General features: G+C 37.3%; 1 protein-coding gene across 1 annotated transcript in view; it reads left to right on the top strand.

Moving 5' to 3' along the window:
- Positions 1-14,198, top strand: part of LOC124556296 (plexin-B) — a 973,640-nt gene that overhangs the window by 937,602 nt on the left and 21,840 nt on the right. Inside the window, exons 12-14 of the mRNA XM_047130271.1 lie at positions 5,540-5,960; positions 8,614-8,756; positions 10,690-10,823. Of these exons, the coding sequence (XP_046986227.1) occupies positions 5,540-5,960; positions 8,614-8,756; positions 10,690-10,823 (698 nt within the window). The remainder of the gene's footprint in view (positions 1-5,539; positions 5,961-8,613; positions 8,757-10,689; positions 10,824-14,198) is intronic.

Raw genomic sequence — 14,198 nt, 5'->3', positions numbered from 1 at the left:
CAGGGTGACATTGTTACTACCAGTTCATGAACATGTACCAGCAATCCCGTAGCCTTAGGGATCATGCCCGATAGCCATGCAGTGCCAGGCATAGGTGGGTTTCTTCAATCAGGTCTCCAGTCCTGCAATTTGATTTCTGATTTCATAGCTTAAGTTCCAAGACTTGTGATGATCCGTGTCTGCTTACAAAGCCATTTGCTAAGTACCGTATCTCCGAGTCTCAAATCTGTGAGAGTATCTCAGATAGGCAGCAAGTAAAAAGGAATATCAGTTTTTATTTTAAACTTCTCAACATTGCAGTTTATATTTTTTGAAATTTGTTAGCTACTTTCTGTTGTTCATTTGCTGGAAATTGATGCTGTCAGCCAGATGAAGATATTGAAGGAATAGAGAGTGTGGAAATGAGGTGTTTTGCTAATACCCAACAAGCATCCTGTCTTTGGAGCTGATAAAATGAATGTTTCAGTCCTCGAGCATGCATAAATTTTGTCAGTGCATCATTTTGTTCTGTTGATATGTCAATAATGTTGCAATGCCAAGAAGCTGAAAATCAACTTCTTGCTAGCCATCTATGTGAGATATTCCTCCAGATTTGATAAACTGGAGATAAAGTACTTAACAAATGGCTTTGTAAGCAGACAGGTACCACCACAAGGATTTAGAACCCAAATTAAGAAACCAAATTAGAGGCCTGGGGACCTGGATGAAGAATTCCCCCCATGGCTAGTATAGCACAGCCATTAGGCATGACCTCTATGGCAATGGAATTGCCGATCTCTGTTCTTGATGCGGTAGTGACAATGGCACCAAGGACCAACACTGTATAGTAAGATATTACTTGACAAATTAAAAATAGAAACCACGTGCAATGTAGCCTGTTGCAGTGGTGCATTTCCTCAAATTTGTCTCCTACTTTCAGGTATTGTTAGAACTCACTGGAAAATCAAATTTGATTTTCTGAATACTTGAAGACATGCTCTTTCCAGCTTGAAATCAGTTATGGAGAAGAGATTTTCTAAAAGCATATTGAATGTGATTGATTTTTGTAATTTTTACAAAAATCAAGTTTGAAATGATTTTTTAGAAATGTAGAGAACAATATGTGAATAATATTTTACATTGGAAAACCTTTTGTTACTAAGTTTTGTGTCAAAAGTTCCTTGTTTATCATGCATGTAATCAACGAAATATAAGAAACCAAACTAAAACTTTTTTCACGGTGCGATCTTTCTGGGTAGTTCGCCTCAATCTATGTAGCGTTGTTAGGCCATATTGAAAATTTTGCCCACTATTCTAGGGGTTAGGGACCTTAAAATATGTTGTTTCAAATGAAATTGGTTTTGAAGCTGTAACATAAAATAGTGTATGTAACTGAAATGTCAAATATACAATAGTTTCACCTCCTCACAAAATCGTAATATGTTCTACGAATCTGCAGGTTACTGGAAAATAGCAGGTGAATGAAATTTTGTAATCCACATCCTTGTGCCACTGAGCTATTGTGTATTAAGTTTCATGTTCAGTATGCATTTACTCTGTGAGATATAAGAAACCAAAGTTTACATTTTTTTCTTGACGCAATTCTCGTGCCCAAATTTGATTCAAATTATCTAGTATTGTTGGTCCACATTGGATAATCCAACGAACTTCTTTTTTATGTGGTTGAAATAATTGTCTTTCTAGTGAACAGAGCCTTCTTTATTTTTATTTTTTTTTCAAAAACCAGTTGTAAACAGCACATTTTTTTTACCTTTTTACAAAATCTTCAACTTTACACTTAACTTGTTCAGTATTGTAAAGTGGTTCATAAACGAACTTTGTATCTGAGAACCTTGTGTTGTTAGGTTAGTACACATCAAGTTTCTCATTTGTGATACCTTTAGTCCTTGAGATATAAGAATCCAAACTCGAAAATATTTTGGGCGAATTCGGCTAAGAGTTTCTGGCTGAATATGACTCGTAAAAGTTTTTTCATTATTATTCTTAAGAGAATGCTTGCAGCCATATAAAACAACCAAATTTCATTCCTTCCAATAAAATATTCCCTGAGATATAACAGCTCAAATTCCAGAAATTCATGCTCGCTCTGTGCAAAGTTGCACATGGAGTCAAATAAGTGACTTTATCTCAGCCAGTATTGCTTTGACAAATGTTGAACTTTACTAATGTTCATTTGCTCATCTGCGAATGTTGTCATAAAATTTCATTGAAATTGGTGATGGTTGAGCAGGAAAATGTTCCAAAATTAGCCCTTTTTTATCAGTATCTTCTTCAAAACAGCATAATGGCATGACACATTCATAAATATACGTGTTGAATGTGATAATTATAAGCACATATTGATAATTTGTAGTAAATCTGTTGTTATAATTACCCAGTACAATATGCACATCTTTGAACTTCATGGCATTATACTTCTGTGAAGAAGACAGTGATATCTGGTAAACCAATATTAAGTAAGTTTTTGTAATAGGCTTCTCATACTTTACACAAATGTATGGCCAAATTCTTATGAAATATATTATCCCAAATTTTGTAGGCTTCTGAAGATGACAGGTTTATCTGTAGAAATTGGTAAAGCAAAATAAAAATAACTGTTCATCTGGTGACTGAATTTTATTCTGAAATTGTCTTAAAATAAACACTTTTACTTCTGTGCGTGAAGAATGCCCAAAAGGTATTGTTGTGGATATGTGCGCTGTGTATATGTAGTCTAATGGCAAAAGTTATAATAGAATAATCTTTCTTCTACATTCACAAGTAGCTTCATTATATTTTTGCAATAGTCTTTTATTGCAGTATTCTTTTGCATGACATTTCTATGCTGCACAATTAGCACAATGTATATTTTCTACCTTATTATCTGATATTTCAGCATTGCTATGTAAATTGATTCATAAAATAAGTTTGCTGCCCATGTATAATCTGATTACAAAATGAAGTATAAAAATGCATAAATCTAAGCAGTACACCAGTACTTTTACTGTCATTCTGCTGCATATCAATTTATGAACAGTAAACAGACTCACTAAGAAACAAAGGGTGGATCCAAACTGGATATCAAGTATATCCTTTCAGAACAAAACAAAAGAAAGAACTCCTGAAATGGGAACCATTGAAAAGAACATCAGTATTTATTCTCTACCAAGTGAAATGAGAATAACTTTCAGAGACTGATTTTTCACATTCCAGTCTTTAGCAGTCAAATTTGCCTTATTTTTTTAGACTGTATGAAATACATACTTTGATAAAAATAACCAAGGGCAAACTGTTTTCTAGAAGAATGCAAAAATCTAGATGGTACTGTATGACAACTCACTATTTTCTTCTTTCCTTTGATGCAATTCACATAGATATGCTTATCCATCAGGTGAGTAAATTAAATACAAATTAACATTTTTGACATACTTTCATGGCTTGCACTGTGGCTCGTATAAAGAAAAATGAACTACCACTTACTTGCAGATTCTCATGAAAATTTTTTTTGAGAAATAAGAAAATTTATTGGTTTGGCAGTAATTATGTGAGACAATATATGCATTTTATTTTTTACTTAAATGTCATATAGGCCAATGCATTTTGGTAACACTTGCCAGTGATTATCTTTCACCCTTAGAGGGCACTGATGCAAATGTGGCACTCATAATGACAAAATTTTCTCATTGTCACTTATTAATGCAAAATTCACTGAAATCTTTGGCAACATTGGATGAATTTCCATTGATAATTAACTGTCTGAAGCAAAGAATTTTATGACCACACAGTAGTTCAGTTTATTCACTGTAACGTGATATGTACAATACTGCAAAACCTAAGGACAATCTAGATAAAGTAAGGTAACATATAAACTGTTTGGTAGAAATGATAGAGTGTGCGGGAGCATGCTGCTGGAGGTCTCCCAGTTGTGCACAGAAAGTTGGACATCACATGGTGTGAAGTCATGGTAACTATAGTGCAAAATGGGACTGGCCACTCAACACAAAGTAGTAGAAGGAACAAGAAAAGAAAGCGTGTGTCAATCAGTGAGCAGTTGTGGTGCATTTTGGTGGTGATTTCCATTACAACATGCCCCAACAACATCTGGATGACTTCGTACAGGGAAGAATCACTGCTAAACTGCAAGAAGAATAAAGTGTGAAGAGTACAGCCCAGGAATTTTATATTATGCACAGTATTGTTTCATGTGCATGGGGAGCATTCCAACCCCAGGCACTGCTGCCCAAAGGAGAGCAGGTGGTCAGCCATGGCTAACTACTGCAGCAGATGACTGCTACACTGTGCAACAGGCAAGAATGGACCCACACTAAGCAGCAGGTGCAATTGCAGCCACATTTAACAGGACTGCGAGGTATGCAATCTGATGCTCCACAGTCACACTGTTGCAGCAACTATGTGGTTGTAGTCTCTATGCACAGTGATCAGTAAATCATGTTCCGTTGACACCCACACATCTGTGACACGGTTTGCAATGTTGTCAAGAGCGTAGGGGCCTGACCAACAAGGAATGGGGTTACATACTCTTCTCAGATGACAGCAAATTCAGTCTGAGTAGTGATTCTCGATACCCTCATATGGCAAGAGGTGGTAACACTTAACGCACCCAAGGACATTGTCAGATATGACCATTTTGGTAGTCTAGGTGTTATGGTGTGGGGAGGCATAATGTTGCATTGGCATACTGACCTCCAAATCTTTGAACACAATATACTCATCAGTCAATGTTATTGTGACACTACCTCTTCCCCACATGTTTCTTTTCAGGGGTACATTTGACCCTGATTTAATTTTTATTGGTGGCAGTGTTCGAACAGTGCAGGCAAAGCTCCTCGTGGAACAAGATGATATTCAGCAAAAGGACTGACATACCCATTCCCTGACTTAAATCCAGTGGAGCACATGCGGGATGAGTTGAGAAGAAGTATTACAGTATGTTCACATGCACCAATGATCATCCAGCAGTTGTCAAACATGCTAGCGGAGGCACGGAGTGCCTACCGCAAGAATACTTCACTAACATTGTGTCCAGTGTGGGAGCTTGTTGCAGAGCATGCATTGCTGCCTGTGGTGACCACACATCCTATTAATAATCATGCATCTCCTTTTTTAGTGTACTTATTTTCTTTCAATAAAGTGTCATTTCTATTCATCTCATTGTATATTTCTTTCAGTTACCTTCTGTGCTATACTGTAGTAGTTCTTTCTGTGTATGGTCCATGTTTCATCGAGCTGTATTACTCAGAAGTGAATCATCATAAGAAATTTACTTTTGTCCTTAAGTTTTTCAAACCAGTGTATTAATACTTTAAAAAGCTGTAGAAACAAAACTATTCTACAGACAAAGTTATCACTTGATTACATTATTTCAAATATAACAAAACAAATTTTCATCGTATCACTGACATTTTTGTCCCAGCTCAAGAAATTTTGTCCTTGTCCATATATTCTTTTACCTGATAAATGACTTGCATACATCATCATCGTAGTGAAGAGCATAATATGTATGGATGTATGGTAACACATTTATTGTTTTTTATTTCAGGGAGAGAATTTGAATCTAGCTAGTGACGAATCAGATGTTAATGTCACCATTGGAACCCAACCATGCAATGTGACGTCTCTTGCTTTAACACAATTAGTGTGTACACCACCTGAATCACAGCCTCCGAGCACAGATGAACTCGGCATCAAAACAGATGAAGGCCTCCCATTAGTTGTTGTCCGTGTTGGGAGAAGTCTAAGGTTTACAATAGGTTATCTTCGTTATGAAGTTGTCAAACCATATTCATTTTCGCCATGGGCCATAGCAGGAATTGCTGCAATTTCTTTCTTTTTAATTTTCATATTTATTATCATACTGGTTGTGTATCGACGTCGATCAACTCAAGCTGAAAGGGAATATAAAAGGATTCAAATACAAATGGATACACTGGAGAGTAATGTGCGTTCTGAATGTAAACAAGGTAAGAACATAAATATGGTACAGTATATTTGGTGTCCTAGCTTGAAGTACAAAATAGCACTTGTTTGCAGGAGTCACTGTAATATTATGTGAGGTGCTTGTTATGTAAACAGTACGTAAGATCATGATACTATTTTGCAATACTGCATAAATTAGGTGCTCTAATATTACTGTTAAATAATTCTAGTGTCATTGATATTAACAAAGTGTTTAGATTGTAGAATGAGCAGGATACAGCAGATATGGAGTGTTGGTAACTTTTTTATATGAATGGTGTCCATTATGTTATAGAAAAGTAGCTGAAAAACATGATTAAATTGTTAATTGGACTTACTCACAAAAGAAAGATATTTCATCGCAACCTCAAATATATTTTATAGAGTGCAGCAAGACACCATATTTAATTCAGTAATAAAATGCGTACTGTATGTTTGTATATCTGGGATCTATTCCCAAAACCCGGCATCAATTACAACCAAATCTGGCACATACAAATCAAACTTCATAAGTATTTGCACTGTAGATTTTATAACCTCCTAGCTCCAGTAAGAGTGAAGATAAGGGCAAACACCTATTTTTTCAGCCTCTGCCATGTTAGGATGCTGTGCATGACAGGCATGTTTTTCAGCCTCTGCCATGTTAGGATGCTGTGCATGACAGGCATGTTGTGTGGGAATAGTATCGGCTTGCCTTACCATTTTGCTCTACAGGGCATCTACATGTCGAGCAAGAAACTGTTTTCCAGTTCCCAATGTGTAGGCTACCTTGCGCAATATACCTGTTGTATTGTACAAGTATTGGCCTGCCTTATGAACGTACTGTGCAGGGCGAGCCAATACATCAGGGGAAAAAATGGTTTTTAACACTCCGACAGGTAAGCTGCCCTGCACAACAGGTGTGTTGTGGATGAAGTATTAGTCTGCTTTATTGACCCGTTTTGCAGGGGCTACATGTGCAGACGAGCATGGCTGTGGGAAGTTTGCGATGGTTAGGGGAGGCAATGGACAGAGAGGGGGGCAGGAGGGGATAGATTGGGAGAGAGGGGACAGGAGGAGGTAGGCAGAGAGGGGGGAGAATAAAATAGGAAAAGAAGGGAAGCAGGAGTTTGGTAGAGAGGAAAGGAGGAAGAGATGGGGAGAGGATGGTGTGATGAGGAGTTGGGCATAAAGAGTGGGGAAGGGCAGATGAACAGAGGCTGGAGGATAAGGTGGGCAGAGTAGAGGGAAGAGAAGGAGGGTATGGACAGAAAAGAGGGCTGGAGGGGATGGATAGGGAGAGAAAGGGCACAAAGGGATTGGCAAAGTGGGGGCTACAGGTGATGGACAGAGAGAGTTAGGAGGAAATGGACCTCTGTGGAGGAGAAGGAGGAGGAGGAGATGGATAAAGGGAGGGGCCAAGATTGGGTAGGTGGGTAGGGAGGGAGGCAGGAGGAGATGAACACGGAGATGTGGGAAGAAGAGATGGACATTGGGGGAAGAGGGGGGCAGTAAGAAATAGATGAGGAAAGGGGACAGGAGGAGATGGACAGGTAGATGGGATCAGGAGGAGATAGATTGGAGAGAAAGAGATGGACAGAGAAAGAGAGGGGGAGGAGATGCAGATTTTCAGGGAGAGGGGGAGGAGAGGAAGGTGTAGGAGGCATGTGGATGCTGGACAGGGAACTCGGCTGGTGAAAAAGGAAGCTAGTGTGTGTAATTTGATTGAACTTTGTGTATGCGTGGACTTCAAAAGTAAGGTAACCATGTCAGCCTATATGAAGGTCATTGTCCAACATGAGTGGTGCAGTGTTTGAAGAGAGTGTATGTTCTGGATCTTCTGCAGACAGTTCTGCTGTGGTATGGCTAACAAGTCCATCACAATGTGAGTGGGAAATGGAGCAGCAATTGGAAACATACTCCATTGTGGAAGTACATGGGACAGTATGATTATTGTGAGCAAAAGGGCTAAATGGCACACAGATTTGCCATTAAATTCTCGCGGTATATGGACCGTATGCAATTTCGCCTCCAGCCATAGTGAAACGGTTCCAATAATTTGACCAAGACAACACAGATGTGATCAGGTGATCAGGAAGGAAGGCGATCAATATATACCAGCGATGACAGTGTCCAGTCAGTTGAGGAACTGATTTGCAGCAATCATTGATTTCTGTTGTTGAACAATTGGTAGAGTGCTCTGACTGTTGTTTACAGAGACTTGGTGACTACGTTGAAAAATGGTGCCATTTATTTGCGTCACTCAGAAGTGTAGTGCAGCAATCTATAAAGGTTATTTGGCATGCCATAATTATGTGTAACATAGTTCAAAGGGTTCCCGGGGGTCCAGCCAGATATGATTGTTGAATGCCCATGATATTTGTGCAAACAACTGTTCTGCCCTCATCAGGTAGTGCTCATTGCATCAGCACCACCTGATGATGGCGGAACGATTATTCGTCAAAATATCATGGACATTGAACGATCATATCTGGCTGGACACCCAAGAATCCTTCAAACAACATATACACTGGGAAAGCCTTAGCTCACAATGTTTAACGTACTTTTTGAAGTTGTCTTGTACCTTATAACTTACACTTATTTATCTTTTGAATTTCTTACTACAGTTTCAAATTTTAAAATGTTATTCTATATCTTGGCTCTTGCTTTGTTTTCTAGCATTTGCCGAACTGCAGACTGATATGACAGATCTTACTGCTGATCTCGAATCTTCAGGAATACCAACTCTGGACCATAAGAACTACATAATGAAAGTTTTTTTCCCCGGTGTTAGTGACCACCCCATTTTGAATGATCCAAAGGTAAATTTTGTGCAACAAAATAAATTTACATATTTGTAACATATATCTTTAGCATATACTATGTGTTTGTCACTCTGTATATTCATTGTTTGCTATAGAAAGCACATCATACTTGCAAAGTAAACAGGTAAAGAATAACACATGATGGTGTTGCTTTCCAAATGGAAGCCAGTAGTAAAATAGCTTCCTCTGATTAAAAACATGCAAACAGCATATAGTTGTAATTAACATTTTATAGTTTTAATGTAACATTTTTAATTTCCTGTCAGACCATAACTAATTTACACATGTGAAAGAAACCAACCAAATATATGATCTTTTCTGTTCTGTAACACTCTTCAGTAGTGAATATAAAATTAAATTTTTAGGAAAATTTTGATGAGTAATATTTTTGTTCTGAATAAAACACTTTCTGAAATGTACATAGTGTAAATGTGCAGTCTTTGTAGTTTTGGGTATTCCATCAAGCAGCTTGAGACTTGAACCATAACAAGCAGAATACACAAATTACATAAGTATTGCCCTGCCATTTCATTACATTATGAAAAACATTTTTCTTACTGATGATAATTACACACAATCTGCCATTTACAATTTTCAAACCTAACAGTTTTCTCTGTGAGTGAAATAAATTTGTTTCTGTTATTGCTACTGCAAGTGTTAGTATTTTTATATAGTTTATATCCCATAATACTTTATATAGCAATACCTTAAAGGGAAAGCAATTCATAGCTAGGGAACAAAGTGAAGCCACTAGGTGGTTAAGGCATGGACTCAGATTTAGGAGGGGTGAAGTTTGAATCTGTTGATGTCCATCCAGAGTTGAGTTTTCTGTGGTTACCATAAATTAAGGCAAATTCCATAATGGTTGTTTTGGAAAGGAAATGACCAAATCCTTTCCCCACCTTTGTAACACCATAACTAGTGCTCCATTGCTAATATTCTCATCACTGACATCACAAATCTTTTAAAATTTGGAGTGGTCATTAGTCCTGTATGAGTTGCCCTGAAAGTTCTGTAATTCTGCTGTGGTTTGGCCAATTTTTTGAAATGCATTATAATTAAATAGTGATCTCTAAAAGCTTTGTACATGTTTATGTTTGATTTCTGTATATTTTCAAAGAGTTAAAATCAAATATACTCAAGAAGTTTTGTTTCTTATGATAATGGAAAGTCCTGGAAGGATTATAAATTGTTGTTGTGACAGAAAACTAACATATACCTTTAACACAAGGTAGTGCATGATAGATAATTGTATAAAAAGTAGTAATTAATATTGTGCTCTTGTTCTGATTCAGAATTGGAAGATGAATATACTGTGGCATCAGGAGTTATGTATATATTTCATCTTCATGATCTAAAGAGTTCTTGGCTCTCCAGTGATCATATAAATCTCTGAAACTTACATGATGTGCATGTTTACTTTCATTTCTAAGTAACTGTAATCATTTCTGCACATTTATCTTGTTGATTGCTTTTTTGCCACATATTCAACTAACTTCTAGTTTATTTAAGTAGGCTGGTATTTTTTTACATCAAAGAAATTATACACTTCAGTTAATCTGGTGGTGGGTTGTATGGTATGTTCAATGAAACTCAAACCCTAAGTTGAGAGGATAAGATGTGATACCCTTGTCCCCTACATTCTCAGAATAGGTGGCTCCATCACAATCTTGTCTGTGTGATTTGGTCCCCCTTTCCAACCAATTCCAAACAAACTCCTCTTTCCTCCAAAAGGAAGATTTAAGTTACAACAACCATGATTAGTTGTTGTTGCTATCTGCACTGCTGGGAATTTTGCATCATGAAAGTAATTACTGGCCAGCCATTCTGTCTCCTTATAATAAGATTTCTCAACTGCATTTTTACTTTGACATAATTATTGTGATTGTCAGTTTCTTTTGTTTACTGGAATTATATATTTATGTTTCAGGTTAGGGTAAATGGCCCCAGGACAAATTATGATGCTGCAATGTTACAGTTTGAGCAACTAATCAATAATAAATGTTTCATCCTAACATTTATTGATACTCTGGAAATGCAGAAATCCTTCAACATTCGTGACAAGTAAGGCCCTAATTGTTTCTATATAAACCTGTCACTTGACTACTATAAAAAAATTACTCTTGCTGTTTGCACAGTCATATGACATTCACTTGAGAATGATTTTTATGTAGTATCGTATTTTATAAAACATGATAGGCCACATTCATAGGTTATTCATACCATGCTAACACTTCCTTCTTGTTGTGAAGATACTGAATAAGTTTCTATCTGGTTATATGAATTTTTTCTTATAATTTGTGATGTTCTCGCAGCATTCCTGGAAATAGCACCCTCTGTAGAAGTCTGTGAAAAAATTCAGTTGCAATGCTATAAAAATTAATGTATTTTCCAGGACAAGCCCTGTATGATTTACAAATTGATAAGAACTTTGTGTGATTGTATTACGATATCTTGTGATACATTGACTTTCTTCCCTAAAAGATGAAAGAACATTTTATTCTACATCATAACCAAATTAGAGATAAGGAAATTAGAAGAGATTAGAAGAGAAAGAAAGGATGAGGCAGGGAGTGAAACATATATCTTTGTTTATTAAAAATTTAAGTGAAAAACAGGTGTGAAAAACTAGAAAAGGAAATTTTCAGTTTGCCTATGTGAAAGGCTTAGGTCACATTTATTAATGATTTAAATCAATCTCATGCCTCATTCTCCTCGTTCTTGCACAGCAAATGTAAAGCAACTTAGTTTCAATAATCAGAGTACATTTATGTAGTTAGCACTGTTGGGCAGGAACTATGGAAGGAAAATTACTGAATATTAGATGACTTGTAGGAGCCACCTGAGGATTCAGAAAGGTGGTAATGGAATGTGACAAAAAGTCGTCATAAACAACTTCACAATTATGCAATCATCCTTCAGAAAGCATTAAAAAATGAACCTTTCAAAAATGAAAAAAAGAGACATTATTAATTTCAAAGGGAGCTACCTGATTTGTCTTACAGGGACCAAAATCCAAAACTGTGCAACCCTTTCAACAAAACAGGCAATGGATTTCCTAGTCTAGAGTCCACATATCTCACTAGGGATCAGAAAGCTTCTGAACATATCTCACTAGAGATCAGAAAGCTTCTGATCTGTATGGATGAAAATTAGATTTTATACATGGTGTCCAAAAAAAATTCTCACATTCATCCAGGAGGGAGTACTGGTCAAAACCAGAAGTAAAGTTACTGTAATGATATGTGTGTAAATCAATACCTGTTGAGATGTGGCCCATTTTACTTGTGTAAGTAGAATCTACAGGAAATAGCATAGTAAGTTACCGCAATACACACACATGGGCAGCTGACAATCTCGAAGCAATCATGGAGGTGAGGTGTTTTGATTGCTTTATTAGCAATGTGTGGGCTTGAACTGTTGGTGACAGACTCATAGAGCCATACGCTTCTCTGGATTGACTAAGAGGTGCTGTGTATCACCATTTTCGGTGTGATGAATTACCAGCACTATTGGAGAGCATTAACCTTGAAGAAAAACACTGACCATTGTTTACATACATTTGGACACCATCCCATTTCCTAAGGATCATGTGACAGTACCACAACATTTCCTGGATGATGGATTGGTTGAGCAGGTCCAGTAGAGTGGCTTCCCTATTCACTGAACCTGAATCCACCAGATTTCTGGCTATGGGGACATTTAAACACATTGACCTATGCCCAACCCATCAACAATGTGCAGATGTTACAGGTGCATGTGACCAATGCACGTGATGCACTCTGAGTGGAGTGAGATATATTTGAAAAGATTGCATGATTCACTGCAAACAAAGGCTGCAGGATGTGTCACAATGTGTGATAATAGCATGCAGCACTGCCTACAGTGTTCAGTTTATGTAACAGACAGATGAGAATGAAAGAACAAACAGGCCCATATCTCCACGGATATTGATTTCCATGCGAATCATTACAGGATCTTTTCTTATAGTTTTGACCATTGCTACCCCTTGTGGCACTTCTTTCTTTTTCTTTAAATTATCCTTTCTTTCACGGAAGCTTCATCTGTACATATGGGTCATGCCAGAAACATTTTATAAATCACATTCCATTTTAAGCTAAAGGTCTAGTGTGCTGGAGGGAAACTAAGAGGTATGTTACTCAAAACTGGTTTTATTCATGTATTGGTTTTACTCACGATTGTATTAATCTTTTCAGGCATAGTATTATGGTAGTCATCATACCAAGTAATTTTGATAGACAAAATTTTACTGTGATGACAATTCATTTACCCTCCTCCATTATCCCTCAATCTAAGATAAAAACCCTGGTACAGAAACACTCAAGTAATTAGTTATGAAACCAGAACTGTCATGGGATAAATCTGTGAGTGGGATATGAGAATCAACAAATCGTTATTTGTATGCTGTAACTAACTGATTTTTTATGTACATAGTTAGCAGGTAGGTAAATCCTAGCAACAAGTAAGTATATATAATGAGTGGTTCAGATAGGCAACATCACTGATGCTTTTCACATGGCATGATGTGTGCATGTACATGGTCAGTCTTCATGTAAAGGTTGGGAAGATTGCACACTGTGTTTATAGGTTACGGTGTACAGTAGATCAGCCACGATGAAGCAAACGAAAACTGTTGGGAAGCTGATATTCTGTTCAGATAAAGTCTCACATAGGATACATCTGACATATACCTGATACCAAGAAGTTGTCAGAGGTAAATGGAAACAGGGTAAGTAGTTTCACAATACTTCAACTGAGGACAACAAACTATACAGACTCCAGAAGTAATTCTTCCCCATGAGGATGAGGAGCATCTAATGGGGAGTCAGTCAGTTGCACATGATATCAGTGCACCACACAGTGCTACATGGAAAGTGTTATAGGAACTGCAGCTACACACTTCAATTGACAGAAAATGGATGCCTTTACTTCTGCAGACTGTGTTGAATCAGTGGGTACTGCAATGCTGTATGGTCAGTTCTCATTTTCCTGCATAGGTGCTTTTCTCAGTCATATGTGGGACTTTGTGAATCCCCATGGTACCACTGTGAAACGCGATCAACACATATTTGCTGCGAACTCATGGACAGATGTACTTAAAAGTTGGTTAATGGGCCTGATCTGCTTCCTTTCTGTTTCACTGTACCATAGCACACTTTTATTTTGAGAGATGTTTTTGGATGATGTCCTACTTGTTCTTTGATGTTGAAATCCCTGCTTGCTTTGCATATCTTGTTCATGAATACCTGTGTCAGAATTTTCCTGAATTGTGGATAGAAAGAAGCTATCCTGTTTTGTGGTCAGTTCATTCATCTGACCTGACCCCACATGATTGTGTTGTTGAGGATCATGAAAAAAGTCTTATTTACTCGACACCTGCCGAGAGTGAAGAATATATCCTGGCAAGAATTTTTGCTG

This window comes from Schistocerca americana, chromosome X (assembly GCF_021461395.2).
Source record: "Schistocerca americana isolate TAMUIC-IGC-003095 chromosome X, iqSchAmer2.1, whole genome shotgun sequence".
NCBI classification, from domain to species: domain Eukaryota; kingdom Metazoa; phylum Arthropoda; class Insecta; order Orthoptera; family Acrididae; genus Schistocerca; species Schistocerca americana.
Note: the sequence above shows the minus strand (reverse complement) of the source record. Positions and strands in the feature narration are given on the sequence as shown.